Source organism: Macaca thibetana, chromosome 20, assembly GCF_024542745.1.
Source record: "Macaca thibetana thibetana isolate TM-01 chromosome 20, ASM2454274v1, whole genome shotgun sequence".
Taxonomy (NCBI): Eukaryota; Metazoa; Chordata; class Mammalia; order Primates; family Cercopithecidae; genus Macaca; species Macaca thibetana.
Genome location: NC_065597.1, coordinates 64,263,136 through 64,277,217, shown reverse-complemented (window position 1 = coordinate 64,277,217; position 14,082 = coordinate 64,263,136). Strand labels below are relative to the sequence as shown.

Here is a 14,082-nt window from a genome sequence, read left to right as displayed (position 1 = left end):
GCGGGAGGAGAAAAAACAACAACGCAAAAATCTCTAACTTATGAAGGCTTACTTACACTTCAGTTAAAAGTCTGTTTAAAATATTCACTCTTTTTCATTTTTAAAGATGGAAAAATAAAATTATCCTCAAACCTGTGACCCTTATTGAGCTGATTTCACTTTTCCAACATGATTCTAAAGCTCAGTCATCATGCTCAAGCCAACCCTCCCTGAAAAGGTAAGACAACAGAGCTGGGAGAAGACAAGACAGGAAGCGTCGGGACCTGAGTGAGATCAAACACCAGCTGGAAAGCATCAAGAAGCCGCACTTCACCAACATGAAGAACTTCTGTTCATCGAAAGACACATGAAGAAGACCGGGCGCAGTGGCTCATGCCTGTAATCCCAGCACTTTGGGAGGCCGAGGCAGGCAAATCACATGAGCTCAGGAGTTCGAGACCAGCCTGGCCAACATGGTGAAACCCCGTTTCTACTAAAAATACAAAAAAATTTAGCAGGATGTGGTGGTGTACATCACAATCCCAGCTACTCAGGAGGCTGAGGCATGAGAATCACTTGAACCCGGGAGGCGGAGGTTGAAGTGAGCTGAGATCGCGCCACTGCACTTCAGCCTGGGCAACAGAGGCTCTGTCTCGAAAAATAATAAAATAAAATAAAATAAAACAAAATAAAATAAAATAAAGGCACCATTAAGAGAGGAAACTACAAGGAGGCAACTGAGTATGGCTCAGCTTGGGAAAGAACAAAGTCCCCGCACACACAGCGGCACGGACCAGTCCTGCAGAGGACGTGGGTGAAAAGAATTCGGCCTCTAAGGCCCATGTGAATCTCAAGAGCAGAAGCGTCAGAACTGTGGTGACCTTTGGACATCACCAACTGGGAGGGGCACTAGGGAGCCTTCTGGAGTCAGAAACATCCTCTCTCTTGTTCTAGGGGTGGTGACACAGGTGAACAAACAGAGTTGTAAAAATTCATGGGCTGGGCACGGTGGCTCATGCCTGTAATCTCAGCACTTTGGGAGTCTGTGGTAGGCGGATCACCTGAGCTCAGAAGTTTGAGACCAGCCTCAACAATGTGGCCAGACCTCATCTATACAAGAATTACAGAAATTAGCCAGGTGTGGTGGTGCATGTCCCAGCTACTCAGGAAGCGGAGGTGGGAGGATCACTTGAGCCTGGGAGGTCGAGGCTGCAATGAGCCATGAATGGGCCACTGCACTCCAGCCTGGGTGACAGAGAGAGAGACTCCATCTCAAAACAAAACAAAACAAAAAACAAAAACAAAAACAAAAAAACATTGCCCAGCTTGTACACACGAAAAGAGACATGTAATGATCGGAGAGCTTACAACGTGATTAAACCTCACACCTACTGACAGCTACGGGGTGCGCTGGAGGGAATTCCAAAACAGACAGGGCACATTCATGGAAAAAGTGGGGAATCACAGCAGTCTGTGGTTTCCTTGGTGGGAACAGACCCACTCAGCCGCTCGGTCAGGGCCAGTGCTTCCTGGTGGCACAGGACATTCACGGTTGGGAAACCCTGGTGAGGGCTAGACAGAAACACCCTCTATTAACCTTGCAACCTTTTTTTTGGTAAATCTAAAATTATTCTGGACCGGGCACAGTGGCTCATGCCTGTAATCCCAGCACTTTGGGAGGCCAAGGCGGGTGGATCACCTGAGGTCAGGAGTTCAAGACCTGCCTGGTCAACATGGCAAAACTCCATCTCTACTAAAAATGCAAAAATTATCCAGGCATGGAGGCAGGTGCCTGTAATCCCTGCTACTGGGGAAGCTGAGGCAGGGAGAACCGCTTCAACCCGGGGGGTGGGGTGCGGAGGCTGCAGTGAGCCAAGATTGTGCCACTGCACTCTAGCCTGGGCAACAGAGGGAGACTCAGTCTCAAAAATAAATAAATAAATAAATAAATAAATAAATAAATAAATAAATAAAAATTATTCTCAAATAAAAAGTTCATTGAAATACTCTCTCCCTGCTTGCCCCTCACTCCCCACTCCCCCTCCTTCCCCCTCCCTCTCCCCAAACTTCACAAAGCCAGCGTATCCCCAGGACCTGCCAGAGATCATGCAGGGCCTCCTAACTCGAGTACAGAACAAGAAAACACGACCCAGAGAGGCATGAACTCTGGCCTGCAGGTGGAATATTGCACGTGAGGCAGGTACAGTAAGCTGCCCTACCTCTTTGGGCCTCAGTTTTCTCACCTGCAAATTGGGGATAATAACAGCACCTACTTCAAACAGACATCTCAAGGGTTAAATGACACCTCCACTACTGGCAGAAATTATTAACCTCATCTCACGCAGATTTCCTAATTTCCAGACTCATTAAATACGTGTTTAAAAAAATAATAGCAGCTCTGATTTCAAGCGCTCAGAGTTCATGCCAGACACCAGGAGAACCACTTCACATGCAGCAATTCATTCCTCACTATGAGCCCAGGATAGAGGTACCACTTCCATTCTCCTTTTAGAGATCAGAAAACAGCCAGGCATGATGGCTCACACCTATAATCCCAGCACTGCGGGAGGCTGACGCGGGTGGATCACTTGAGGTCAGGAGTTCCAGACCAGCCTGGCCAACAAGGTGAAACCCCGTCTCTACTGAAAAAAAAAAGATACGAAACTTAGCAGGGTGTGGTGGCGGGCGCCTGTAGTCCCAGCTACGTGGAAGGCTGAGGCAGAAGAATCGCTTGAACCCGGGAGGTGGATGTTGCAGTGAGCTGAGATTGCACCACTGCTCTCCAGCCTGGGTGACACAGCAAGACTCCGTCTCAAGTAATAATAATAATAATCAGAAAACAGGCTCAGAACAGTTAAGTCACTTGCCTGGGATCACACAGGTGGGAGGCACAATGCTGACACTTGAACTCGGAACTCTCTGATACCAAAGGCTCCCTTGAACCTGCCATAGTAGCCCAGGAGGTTGGGCAGTCTGGCCCCCTCCGCTGATCCTATGAGGGGCTGGCACAAAAGAACCAATCACCTCCCTCGCGTCCAACCAGCAGCCAACCAGGGAAGGAGGACACCCGGGCTCTGGGTGGGGTGCAGGGACTCACCAGCAGCATGTGAACCATAGCATCTGTGGGCTGTGGAAGGAAGGCCAGTGATGACAGCCACGCCTCCGCCTCGTCTGCCTCTACCTCCCCGGATGCGATGAGTTCCTTCATGAGGCCCACACAGTGCTCTGTCCCACAGGAAGGCAGGGCATCCACCAGTGGCTGCCTGAGATCATCAAGGTGACCCACACGTGCTGAGCGCCTGCAAGCCTCATCTCACCGAAGTCACCCGGGGGTAAACTGAGGCTCAGAGAGGTAACGTGCAGACATTCCCACTCTCACACCTTGGGAGGGGCTAACCCGGGTCTGGGATCCCTTGAGCCTGGCTGACACCTGTGCTCTTAGCACAGCAGCACCCAGCCCAGACCCTGGCAGCTCTACCCACCCAAAAAACACAGTGGTTTGGGAAAACACAAGTCCACACCCAGTGCTCTGCTGAAATCCACCCAAGCAAATGTCACCGAGTAGGAGTAAAAATCCCTAGCGGAACAGGAACCAACAATCAGCAAATGGTCTCTCGTTTAAACCTCAGATACTCAGCACAACATCAGGACATTTATTTTTTCCTTTTTTCTGAGACAGCGTCTCACTCTGTCACCCAGGCTGCAGTGCAGCGGTGCGATCATACCTCACTGCAGCCTCTACCTCCTGGGCTCAGGTGATCCTCCCACTCGGCCTGCCAAGTAGCTGGGACCACAGGTGTTCACCACCCCCTCGAGCTAACTTTCAAATTTGTTGTGGAGATGGGGGCATTGCTTTGTTGCCCAGGCTGATCTCAAACTTCTGAGCATAGCCCTGAGCTGACCGAGTTAGTGCCTCAGAGATTCCCCTCCGAGATTAGGAGTCTCTTTACCCCCCTTACTGGCTCCAAATCAGCAAGGTTTGGGTGGTGGAATCCCCGCTCTGCCCAGCACCTCCCAGCCCTGACTCTCCACCCCCCGCAGGAGGGTACCCTGGGCGCATTGGAATGCTAATTCCAGCAAGAGGGTCCCTGTCTGGAGAAGGGAACAATGGCTGTCTTTATCCGCCAGGCCCTTCAGCTTCTGGTCTCACGCAGGATCAAGCTTGGGCCCCGTGGGAACCTCCAGGCTCCCCACTTAATCTCCTTCTTGGGGCACGTTTTCAGACCGAGGACAAGTCAGTGTCGTGGGGACGGGATGAGGCATCAGCATCCATCCCTCACTGGGAACCCGGAACAGCACAAATACTCCCCACAACCCAGGGATGCCCCCAGCCAGCTCCTGGTCCATCCCCCACCCGGAGAGGGGCCTTACCCGTTGTCTCGGCATTTGAAGGAAGAATCTCGCCAGAGTTCCATCAGCTCACCCCCGGAAAGTCCCTGGAGCTGGGACACCAGTGTCAGGAACAAGTCCATGGCCTGGGATTCAGAGGGAGCAGCATGAGACACCCAGCAATGTAGAGGATCCCCGAAGTTCACCTCACCCGTCCCCTGCCTGCAAGCACAACCGTGGGGAAAGTAGGAAGGACCTGCTACCTTCTCCCAAGGTGTCCTGAGACCCAGTGAGATGAAGCTCCAGGTCTGGCTTCTCCCTCACTACACCCCCAGCCCCTACAAGCACACAGGTGGGCTCATTTTTCTTTAATGTAAAAGGTATTTATTGAGCACCTACTATGTGCCTTGCATTGCACTCAGGATATGGCAGTGAAAGAACAGGCAGAGTGTCTGAATCTGTGGCATCTAATAAAAGCCCAATAAATGTTCACTATGATTGTAATATAATTATTCTAATGAGTCTTAGCGTATTTCAAATATTTACTGAGGTAGCAATCTTTTCCTATATACTATATATATATATTTTTGAGATAGTCTCACTCTGTTGCCCAGGCTAGGGTAGAGTGACACGATCTCAGCTCAATGCAACCTCCATCTCCTGGGTTCAGGTGATTCTCCTGCCTCAGCCTCCTGAGTAGCTGGGATTACAGGCACCTGTGACCATGTCTGGCTAATTTTTTGTATTTTTAGTAGAGACAAGGTTTCCCCATGTTAGCCAGGATGGTCTTGATCTCCTGACCTCATGATCTGCCCACCTCAGCCCCCCAAAGGGCTGGGATTACAGGCATGAGCCACCACGCCTGGACTATTTTTTTTTCTAAGAGACAGGGTCTCCCTCTGTCTCCCAGGATGGACTGCAGCAGCACAATCACTTCTTACTGCAGCCTCAACCTCCTGGGCTCAAGCGATCCTCCCACCTCAGCCTCCCGTGCAGCTGGGAATACAGGCACCCATCACCACGCTCAGCTAATTTTTTTGTATTTTTCATAGAGATGAGGTTTCACCATGTTGCCCAGGCTGGTCTCAAACTCCTGGGCTCAAGTGATCCACCCACCTTGGCCCCCCCAAGTGCCAGGATTCCAGGCGTGAGCCATCGTTCCCACCCTTTTCCAATATTTCTAATTTTAAAAAATGTAATTGTTTTATACAATTATTAACAGTGATGACTAATAAAGGGCATTATAAGGGGTGCAGAGGGCCCAAAACTCACAAGAAATAAAGGACTGCACTCAGAGAACACCCCTGGGTTTACGACACATTTAGCTTGGGAAACCTTCCCTTCTGGTACCCCTGTAGTCTCAGGCTGACTGCATGGCCTGAACCCAAAGCTACAGAAAGAGCAACAAGGTAGGAGCCAAGCCAAGCCAAGCCAGGTCCTGGCTTCCTTCAGGAAAGCCCCCATGCTTCCCCCAGGCTTGACCAGGGCCAGGTCTGAAGCCCCCACCCACCCAGGGTTCCTCCGAGACTGGGACCTGCTTCCCTGACCCTGGACCTCCCTTCTGTGTGTGGCTGTGACGGAATCCCCTGCACACACAGCTCGATCTCAGCAAGATACAGCCTGCAACACAGACCCTAACTCGTCACTCGGCCCACCTGCCAACGTGTCTGCCTGCCAGCGTCCAGGCAGCCTTCCCAGAATGTGCCTTCTGTGGGCACAGCCAGCGGCAACCCTCAGCTCTCTTTCCTTCCTCCGGTGGGACCCATGAGCCAGCACCTGCTGCAGGCTAACTGCCACCATCGCAGCTGGCCCTGACCACTGGTAGCCTAAAAGACTCTATTGCCCATTTTGGGTCTGCTGTCCAAAAAAATTTCAGTTCCAGGCCTGCTTCCTTCCTTCCTAATGGGCTCGGCCACATTTCCCTCTGGCTGGTGGCTGCCTTTCCCCGACTGCCCTTGGCACCCTGGGTTTGGAACACGTGTGCAGAGGGGCACCTGGGGATGGTGCCTGCCTGGGACCACTCCTCCTGCTCTGGGCAAGCCTCTGGCCACAAGTGTTACCCTGAAAATGGGCCTTTCAGATCCAGGCACAACAGGAGGGATCATTAGTGGCTCATCCTGGTTTCCCTTCACTGGGAGAAGAAGAAACTCAAAAGGAGAAAACAGGGCAGATCTAGGCAGGCTCTGGATGGAGACAAAGGGTCCAAGGCTCCCGCCTAGAAATCAAGACTGGGGCCTGGCGGTAGTTCACGCCTATAATCACAGCACTTTGCAAGGCCGAGCAGGGTGGATCACTGGAAGTCAGGAGTTTGAGACCAGCATGGCCAACCTGGTGAAACCCTGTATCTACTAAAAATACAAAAATTAGCCAGGCATGGTGTTGCATCCCTGTTAATCCCAGCTATTCAGGAGGCTGAGGCAAGAGAATCACTTGAACCAGGAGATGGAGTTTGTAGTTGCAGTGACCCGAGATCACGCCACTGCACTCTCCAGCCTGAGCAACAGAGCGAGATACCATCTCAAAAAAAAAAAAAAAGACAGACATGTAAGTCAATAAGAAACCTGCCACCCCCATCACCACCAGTAACACATCATAATAGTAATAAGGCTGGGTGCAGTGGCTCACACCTGTAATCCTAGCACTTTGGGAGGTCGAGGCAGGCAGATCACTTGCGGTCAGGAGTTCGAGACCAGCCTGGCCAACATGGTGAAACCTCATCTCTACCAAAAATACAAAACCTAACTGGGCATGGTAGCGCGAGCCTGTAATTCCAGCTATTCAAGACGCTGAGACAGGAGAATCACTTTAACTCGGGAGGCAGAGGTTACAGTGAGCCAAGATCGCACCACTGCACTCCAGCCTAGGTGATAGAACAATACCGTCTCGGAAAAAAAAAAAACTGTAATAATAAATACGTCACTAGTTACTTTGCAAGGAGCCTTTACTACGTTCTAGGCACTGGTCTAAGCTGACAGAAAAGGAAAGTGACATTCAATAAGTGTTTGAGTCAGTTGCCGCCGGCCACATGCTACTCAGTAGCAGAGCAGAGACTTGAACCCAGGGCACCAGTTCCTAAACCCACTTTCTTAACCAGCATCCTATATGCAATGGCTAAAAAAAAAAAAAAAAAAAAAAAAAAAAAAAAAAAAGTCCTGATTTGTAGCGTTTGCCAATTCCCATGGTGTAAATACACCCACCATGGTCAATTTCAGGCAACCAACATGCAATTGCTAAGGACAGACCTGGGAAGAAATGCACCTTAGCATATCATATCATATTTCCACCATACAGTTACAACAAACATGACTAACCTCTAATGGAAAGACAATAGTAAAATGTAGTAAAATAACCAGGTAGTCGTGGTTTGGAGTATTTAATACCTTTGTTTCTAATATAATTATTTTTATTTGATTTTTTAATTTTTCTTTTTTTTTTTTTTTTGGAGAAGAGTCTCACTCTGTCACCCAGGCTGGAGTGCAGTAGTATGATCCCAGCTCACTGTAGCCTCAACCTCCCAGGCTCAAGCCAACCTCCTGCCTCAGCTTCCCAAGTAGCCAGGACCACAGGCATGTACCACCATGCTTGGCTTCTTTTGTGTAGAGATGGGCTCTTCCTATGTTGCCCAAGCTGGTCTCAAACCCCTGGGCTCAAGTGATCATCCATCTTAGCCTTCCAAAGAGCTGGGATTACAGGTGTGAGTCACCGTGCCCAGCCTATTTACTTGTTGATACACATTAGATGCACCTATTTTCAGGGTACCCATGGAATAATTTGATACATTCATCTAATCAAATCAGGATAATTGCGATATCCATCACCGTAACTATTTACCTTTTCTTTACATTAGAAACGTTCAAATTATTCTCTTCTAGCTATTTTTAAATGTAGCATTAATGTTAATTATAGTCATCATAGGAATCTATCGAGTGTTAGTCTGATTTCTATTGAAGTGTGTATTTGTACCCATCAGTCAGCTATGTTAATACGACTATTTATTTTGTTTTGTTTTGTTTTATTTTATTTATTTATTTGAGGTGGAGTCTTGCTCTTGTCGCCCAGGCCGGAGTGCAGTGGAGGGATCTCTGCTCACTGCAACCTCTGCCTCCTGGGTTCAAGTGATTCTTCTGTCTCAGCCTTCCAAGTAGCTGGGATTACAGGCTCCTGGCCAATTTTTGTATTTTTAGTAGAGACGGGGTTTCACTATGTTGACCAGGCTGGTCTTGAACTCCTGACCTCAGGTGATCTGCCTGCCTCAGCCTCCCAAAGTGCTGGGATTACAGGCGTGAGCCACTGTGCCTGGCCACAACTTAATGTTTAAAACAGCAGTGTTTAACAACCAGTCTGCGGGACACCTGGAAATCTACTCACCCACTCTTGTGAGCCAGTCCTGTTCTGCCACTGTCCACACCGTTTCGTGACTACACACAGTCAGCCCTTAATAAACACCTGTAACTCCAGCTCCTTGTTCTCAGAACACCCAAGATTGGTGATTAGCCATGCCCTCTCCCAGGCATCTTTCCTGGCAGCCTGGAGTTGGCCCCACTGGCTCCCTCTGTCTGTCCCCTCCCACACCCAATGCACTCTTGCTTCCTCCTCCTTTGTTCCTTAGGGATGCCCTTGGCCATCCCACCCTCTGCCCCCCACATCGAAACTCCGGGGCCTCTCCACAGAGGGCCCGACTCGGGGGTTTGCTTTCTATTGAGCGCTGAGTCCTGGTTTTGTTTCTGGACTGAAAAACAAACCTTGTCTCCCACCCACCATCAATGGGGAGGGGCAGAGGCATTTCAAGCCAAAGCTCATGAGGTCTGTCCCCCTGGCAACCCAGGCAGGCCCTCAGCCCTCCCAGGGGCCCAGGAGCTGCTTGGTGTGCACTGATGTGGCCCTGCAAAGCCATTTCCAGCAACAGGGTCCTCAGCTTTTTACCCCTCAGCCCAGGGGACCTCCCCGGTGGCAATAACTTCCTTTTCAGTCTGTAAGTAAAAGACAGCCACACAGTGCCCTCTGGGGCTAGCTCCACCAGCATCCAAAAGTGGAGACCCAGGCCTGCAGCCCTTGCCCTGAGCCACCCCTGCCAGGGGAAATGTCCAGTTAGGTGGTCAGGCGTGCTTTTAAGGCCAAAGAACGCAGTCCTGTCTTCCCATCAAGCCATAAGGTTCAGCAGTGCAACGGTTACAGCACAGGTCACAGAGCAGAGGTCCCCTACTGGTGACAACTGTGCTCCCCAGGGCCATCTCGCTGCCACGGACTACAGGTAGGGATGATGATAACATCTAGTGAGGAGAGGCCAGAGATGCTGCTAAACATCCCACATTGCCCATGACAGCCTCCCCCACACCCCCTACAAAGAATGACCCAGCCCTTGGTGTCCACAGCACCCAGGGTGAGAAACCCTGCCTTGGGCCAGGCTGCCTGGGTTAACAGCCCAGCTCTATCACTTACTAGCACTGTGGCTTTAAGCACATTTCCTAAACTCTTCAAGCTTCAGTTTGCTCATCTGTAAAATGGGCACAATGATATGACTATCACTGAGATGATTAAATTAGGTAACACAAGTCAGGGCCTGGAGCTTATTGTCTGAGCATACACTAAGTGCTCAATTAAACTATAAAGCCTTGGCAGAGTGCAGCGGCTTACGCCTGTAATCCCAACACCTTGGCAAGCTGAGGTGGGAGGATTATTTGTGTCCAGAAGTTCAAGACAAGCCTGGGCAACATGGCGAAATCCCGTCTCTACAAAAAACACAAGAATTAGCCAGGTGTGGTGGCATGCACCTGCAGTCCCAGCTACTCTGGAGGCTGAGGTGAGAGGATCGCTTTAGCCTGGGAGGTCAAGGCTGCAGTAAGCCATGACTGCACCACTATACTCCAGCCTGGGCAACAGAGTGAGACGCTGTCTTAAAAAAAAGGCTGGGCACAGTGGCTCATGCCTGTAATCCCAGCACTTTGAGAGGCCGAGGTGGGTGGATCACGAGGTCAGGAGATCAAGACCATCCTGGCTAACACGATGAAACCCCGTCTCTACTAAAAATACAAAAAAAAAAAAAAAAATTAGCCAGGTGTGGTGGCGGGTGCCTGTAGTCCCAGCTACTCGGAAGACTGAGGCAGGAGAATGGCGTGAACCTGGGAAGCAGAGCTTGCAGTGAGCCAAGATTGCACCACTGCACGCTAGCCTGGGGGAGAGAAAGACTCTGTCTCAAAAAAAAAAAAAAAATTGTAGAACATTGAATGGAGGCCCCCAAAATTATATGTCTGTGTCCTACGTCCTAGATCTTGTAAATTTCCCTTATTTGGAAAAAGGATCTTTGCAGATGTAATTAAGTTAAGGATCTTGAGATACGATTATCCTAGATTATTTGGGCGAGTCTTCAATCCAATGACACATCACTTTCCTCCCCCAGGGACTGTACCATGCTAAACCATCTCTCTTATGCTTTGCATCTTACATGTGGGTTCAAGGCCCTCTCTCAGAAAAAGACAGTTGGGGATGAGAACCTCATCATCACAGCTCAGCCTCAGGACCTCAGATTCTTGATGATCACCAAGGAAGGAACTGGCCATAAGTCTCAAAGTCACATCTGCCTCTTGACTTGAAACAGCCAGGAGTTTTGAAGGAGGCCTGGGCCATGTGTTTCTAACTTTGCTGTGGGAAGTCCTCAATGCTGAGGCTCACATGTGGCTAGGTCTGGGAGGTTACACTGCAAGTCAAGAGGACTGTTGTATGCTCCTAGACAGACAGAGGAGAAAAGGCTTCCCCTCTGCCCACATCCAACCTGGACTGGGGCACACTGGCTTGGCATACAACATCTAGATTTCCTTGCTTTTGCAATGAGGTACAGTTGTGCAGTGCACAACCTACCCACCCATACATGACAGCCTTGACATTAAATATGAGAGGATGGGCCATGATATGGGCAGGAAGAGGAAGGTGTCCTAGGGACTCAGGGCCAAGAAAGACTCTGGCCTGGGGCTGGAGAAGCCACTTACCTCCAAGCTAGTGGTCTGAGCCAGGCACAGCCTCCTCACTAACGTGGCTGCGGTGGCCACCATGGCCTGGGATGGTGTCTCCTCCCACTCATACAGCAGGCTGCTTGGGGTCATGTCTTTATCATCTCCAGCATCTGGATCTGAGATGGGAAGAGGTTGATGGGATGACCATATGGGGAAAGGCCAGAGTCAGCTAGAAAGCCCTCTGGGAGTTGCCCCCATCCCACCAATGCTTCCTTCAGCATGTTTCAGGCAACAGGTAAGATGGGTGTCTACGAGGGAAATCATGGCACCATCCTTGCAAACAGCCTAAGATGGGAAGCACCTATGTACCCACCAGCGGGAGCTGGGCAAACAAACTGTGGACCACTCACACCAGGGAACACTGAGTATCTTTTTTTTTTTTTTTTTTTTTTTGAGATGGAGTCTCACTCTGTCGCCCAGGCTGCAGTGCAGGAGCCCTATCTCGGCTCACTGCAAGCTCCGCCTCCCGGGTTCACACCATTCTCCTGCCTCAGCCTCTGGAGTAGCTGGGAATACAGGCGCCCACCACCACGCCCAGCTAATTTTTTTGTATTTTTAGTAGAGACGGGGTTTCACCGTGTTAGCCAGGATGGTCTCGATCTCCTGACCTTGTGATCTGCCTGCCTCAGCCTCCCAAAGTGCTGGGATTACAGGCGCCTGCCACCACGCCCGGCTAATTCTTTTATATTTTTAGCAGAGACAGGGTTTCACTGTGTTAGCCAGGATAGTCTCAATCTCCTGACCTTGTGATCCACCCGCCTCGGCCTCCCAAAGTGCTGGGATCGCAGGCATGAGGCACTGTGCCCGGCCAACGCTGAGTATCCTTTAACAGAAACAGGTCAGCAGGACACGCCCTGCTTTGGAAAGATCTCCAAGCCATCGAGTGACCAAGGCAAGATGCAGAACAGTGTATGGTTCAAAAATAAAAATAGACTGCTCTAAGACAGGCACAGAGGCTCACGCCTGTAATCCCAGCACTTTGGGAGGCCAAAGTGGATGGATCGCCCGAGGTCAGGAGTTCGAGACCAGCCTGGCCAGCATGGTGAAACCTGTCTCTATTAAAAATACAAAAAATTAACTGGGCGTGGTGGCAGGTGCCTGTAGTCCCAGCCACATGGAAGGCTGAGGCAGGAGAATTGCTTGAACCTGGGAGGTGGAGGTTGTAGTGAACTGAGATCACGCCACTGCACTCCAGCCTGGGCCACAAGAGCGAGACCCCGTCTCAAAACAAAACAAAACACCAGACCAACCAAATAGACACAGTCGCCTATGTATCTGTAAGTACACAGAATTTGTCTGGAAGAGTATACTGGAAGCAAGGAATGGTGTCAGCCTCTGGAGAGGGGGGACTCATTTTAACCGTGTCCTTTTGTACCATGTCACACATAACCTTGTCAATCAATAAATCTTCATCTCTCTCATGCATTCAGTCCTGTGACTGCTTCCTAATAACGATGGGTGATGGCAGAAACTGCCCTCTGCTCTGCACACAGCCATGGTGTTAACCTTTCCTAAGTCCCGCTTGGACCCCCACACCTCAGTCAAAGACCTACCCTCGAATCCACAATCCACACCTCCCTCAGCTTCAATGCTCCTTGGCAAAGGCGTGCGCCTTCTAGATGCTGTCCACCACCCCCTGGCCGCCTGCAGGCCGGGGCACCCGCCCTCACAGTGTGTCCGGCTCCACACAGGTGCACACATTCATCCATCTAATCCTCAGACCTCTCCTTAGCCCCCCAGGTGCCTGGGACACACAGAGGTCGCTCCCGCCTCAGGGAAACACTTCCTGTTTCCTCCCTGAATGCTCTTTCCTGCATCTTCCCAAAGCTGATCTTGTCTTATCCTTCAGCAAAATCATCACTTCCTCAGAGGCCCTCTTACCCACCACCCCCACCCCACCGCCACCCCGTCTAAGTCACTGGCTGTCATGCAGCTGTTTAACTTCTTTCCTGACACAGATCACAGTCTCAAGCCACCCTGACTGGGTTTTTTCCCCCCATCTGTGGTTCCCCCCTCCCAGGAGGGTGTCAGCCTCAGTGTGACAGGAATGGAGTCGACCATGATCACAGCCCTGTCCCCAGAGCCCCAGCAGTGCTTAGCACCAACAGGTGCTCAGACAGGCATTTGGGGTAAGCATGAATGAAAACACACTCCTGATGACCTGCCAAGAATCTGCAAACCTAAGGAGAATTCTCCCATCACAGCTGGGAACCAGATGACTCCAACCCAGGGAGAAGGACAGGGCCAAGTCAGGGCCATCTGAACCCAGTGCGGAACTTCAAGGAGGAATAAAGGCTCATTCCCGAGTGTGCCTTTGGGATCAGGCCCTAAAGAATGGGGCCAGGAGGATGTGAACGTTCATAGACGCCACGTGTCAGGTGCTTAGCTAAAGGCAGTGATGATTTTCTTTTCTTTTTTTTTTTTTTTTTTTTTTCAGAAGGGGTCTCACTCTGTCACCCAGGCTGGAGTGCAGTGACGCGATCACAGCTCACTGCAGCCTTGACCTTCTGGGCTCAGGTGATCCTCCCACTTCAGACTCCCAAGCAGCTGGAATTACAGACACACACTACCATGCCTGACTAATTTTTTGTATTTTTCACAGTGACGGGGTTTCATCATGTTGCCAGACTGGTCTCGAACTCCTGGAGTCAGGCAGTCTGCTCCCTTTGCCCTCCCAAGGTGCTGGGATTACAGGCTTGAGCCACTGTGCCCAGCTGACCATTTTCTGTAACTTTCCCCATAACCTATGGGATAAGGGGTGACCTAC

General features: G+C 50.5%; 1 protein-coding gene across 1 annotated transcript in view; it reads right to left on the bottom strand.

Moving 5' to 3' along the window:
- Nucleotides 1-14,082, bottom strand: part of LOC126944566 (uncharacterized) — a 153,010-nt gene that overhangs the window by 121,811 nt on the left and 17,117 nt on the right. The window contains exons 8-10 of the mRNA XM_050774139.1: nt 11,292-11,431; nt 4,351-4,454; nt 3,077-3,242 (exon numbers count right to left, since the gene is read on the bottom strand). Of these exons, the coding sequence (XP_050630096.1) occupies nt 3,077-3,242; nt 4,351-4,454; nt 11,292-11,431 (410 nt within the window). The remainder of the gene's footprint in view (nt 1-3,076; nt 3,243-4,350; nt 4,455-11,291; nt 11,432-14,082) is intronic.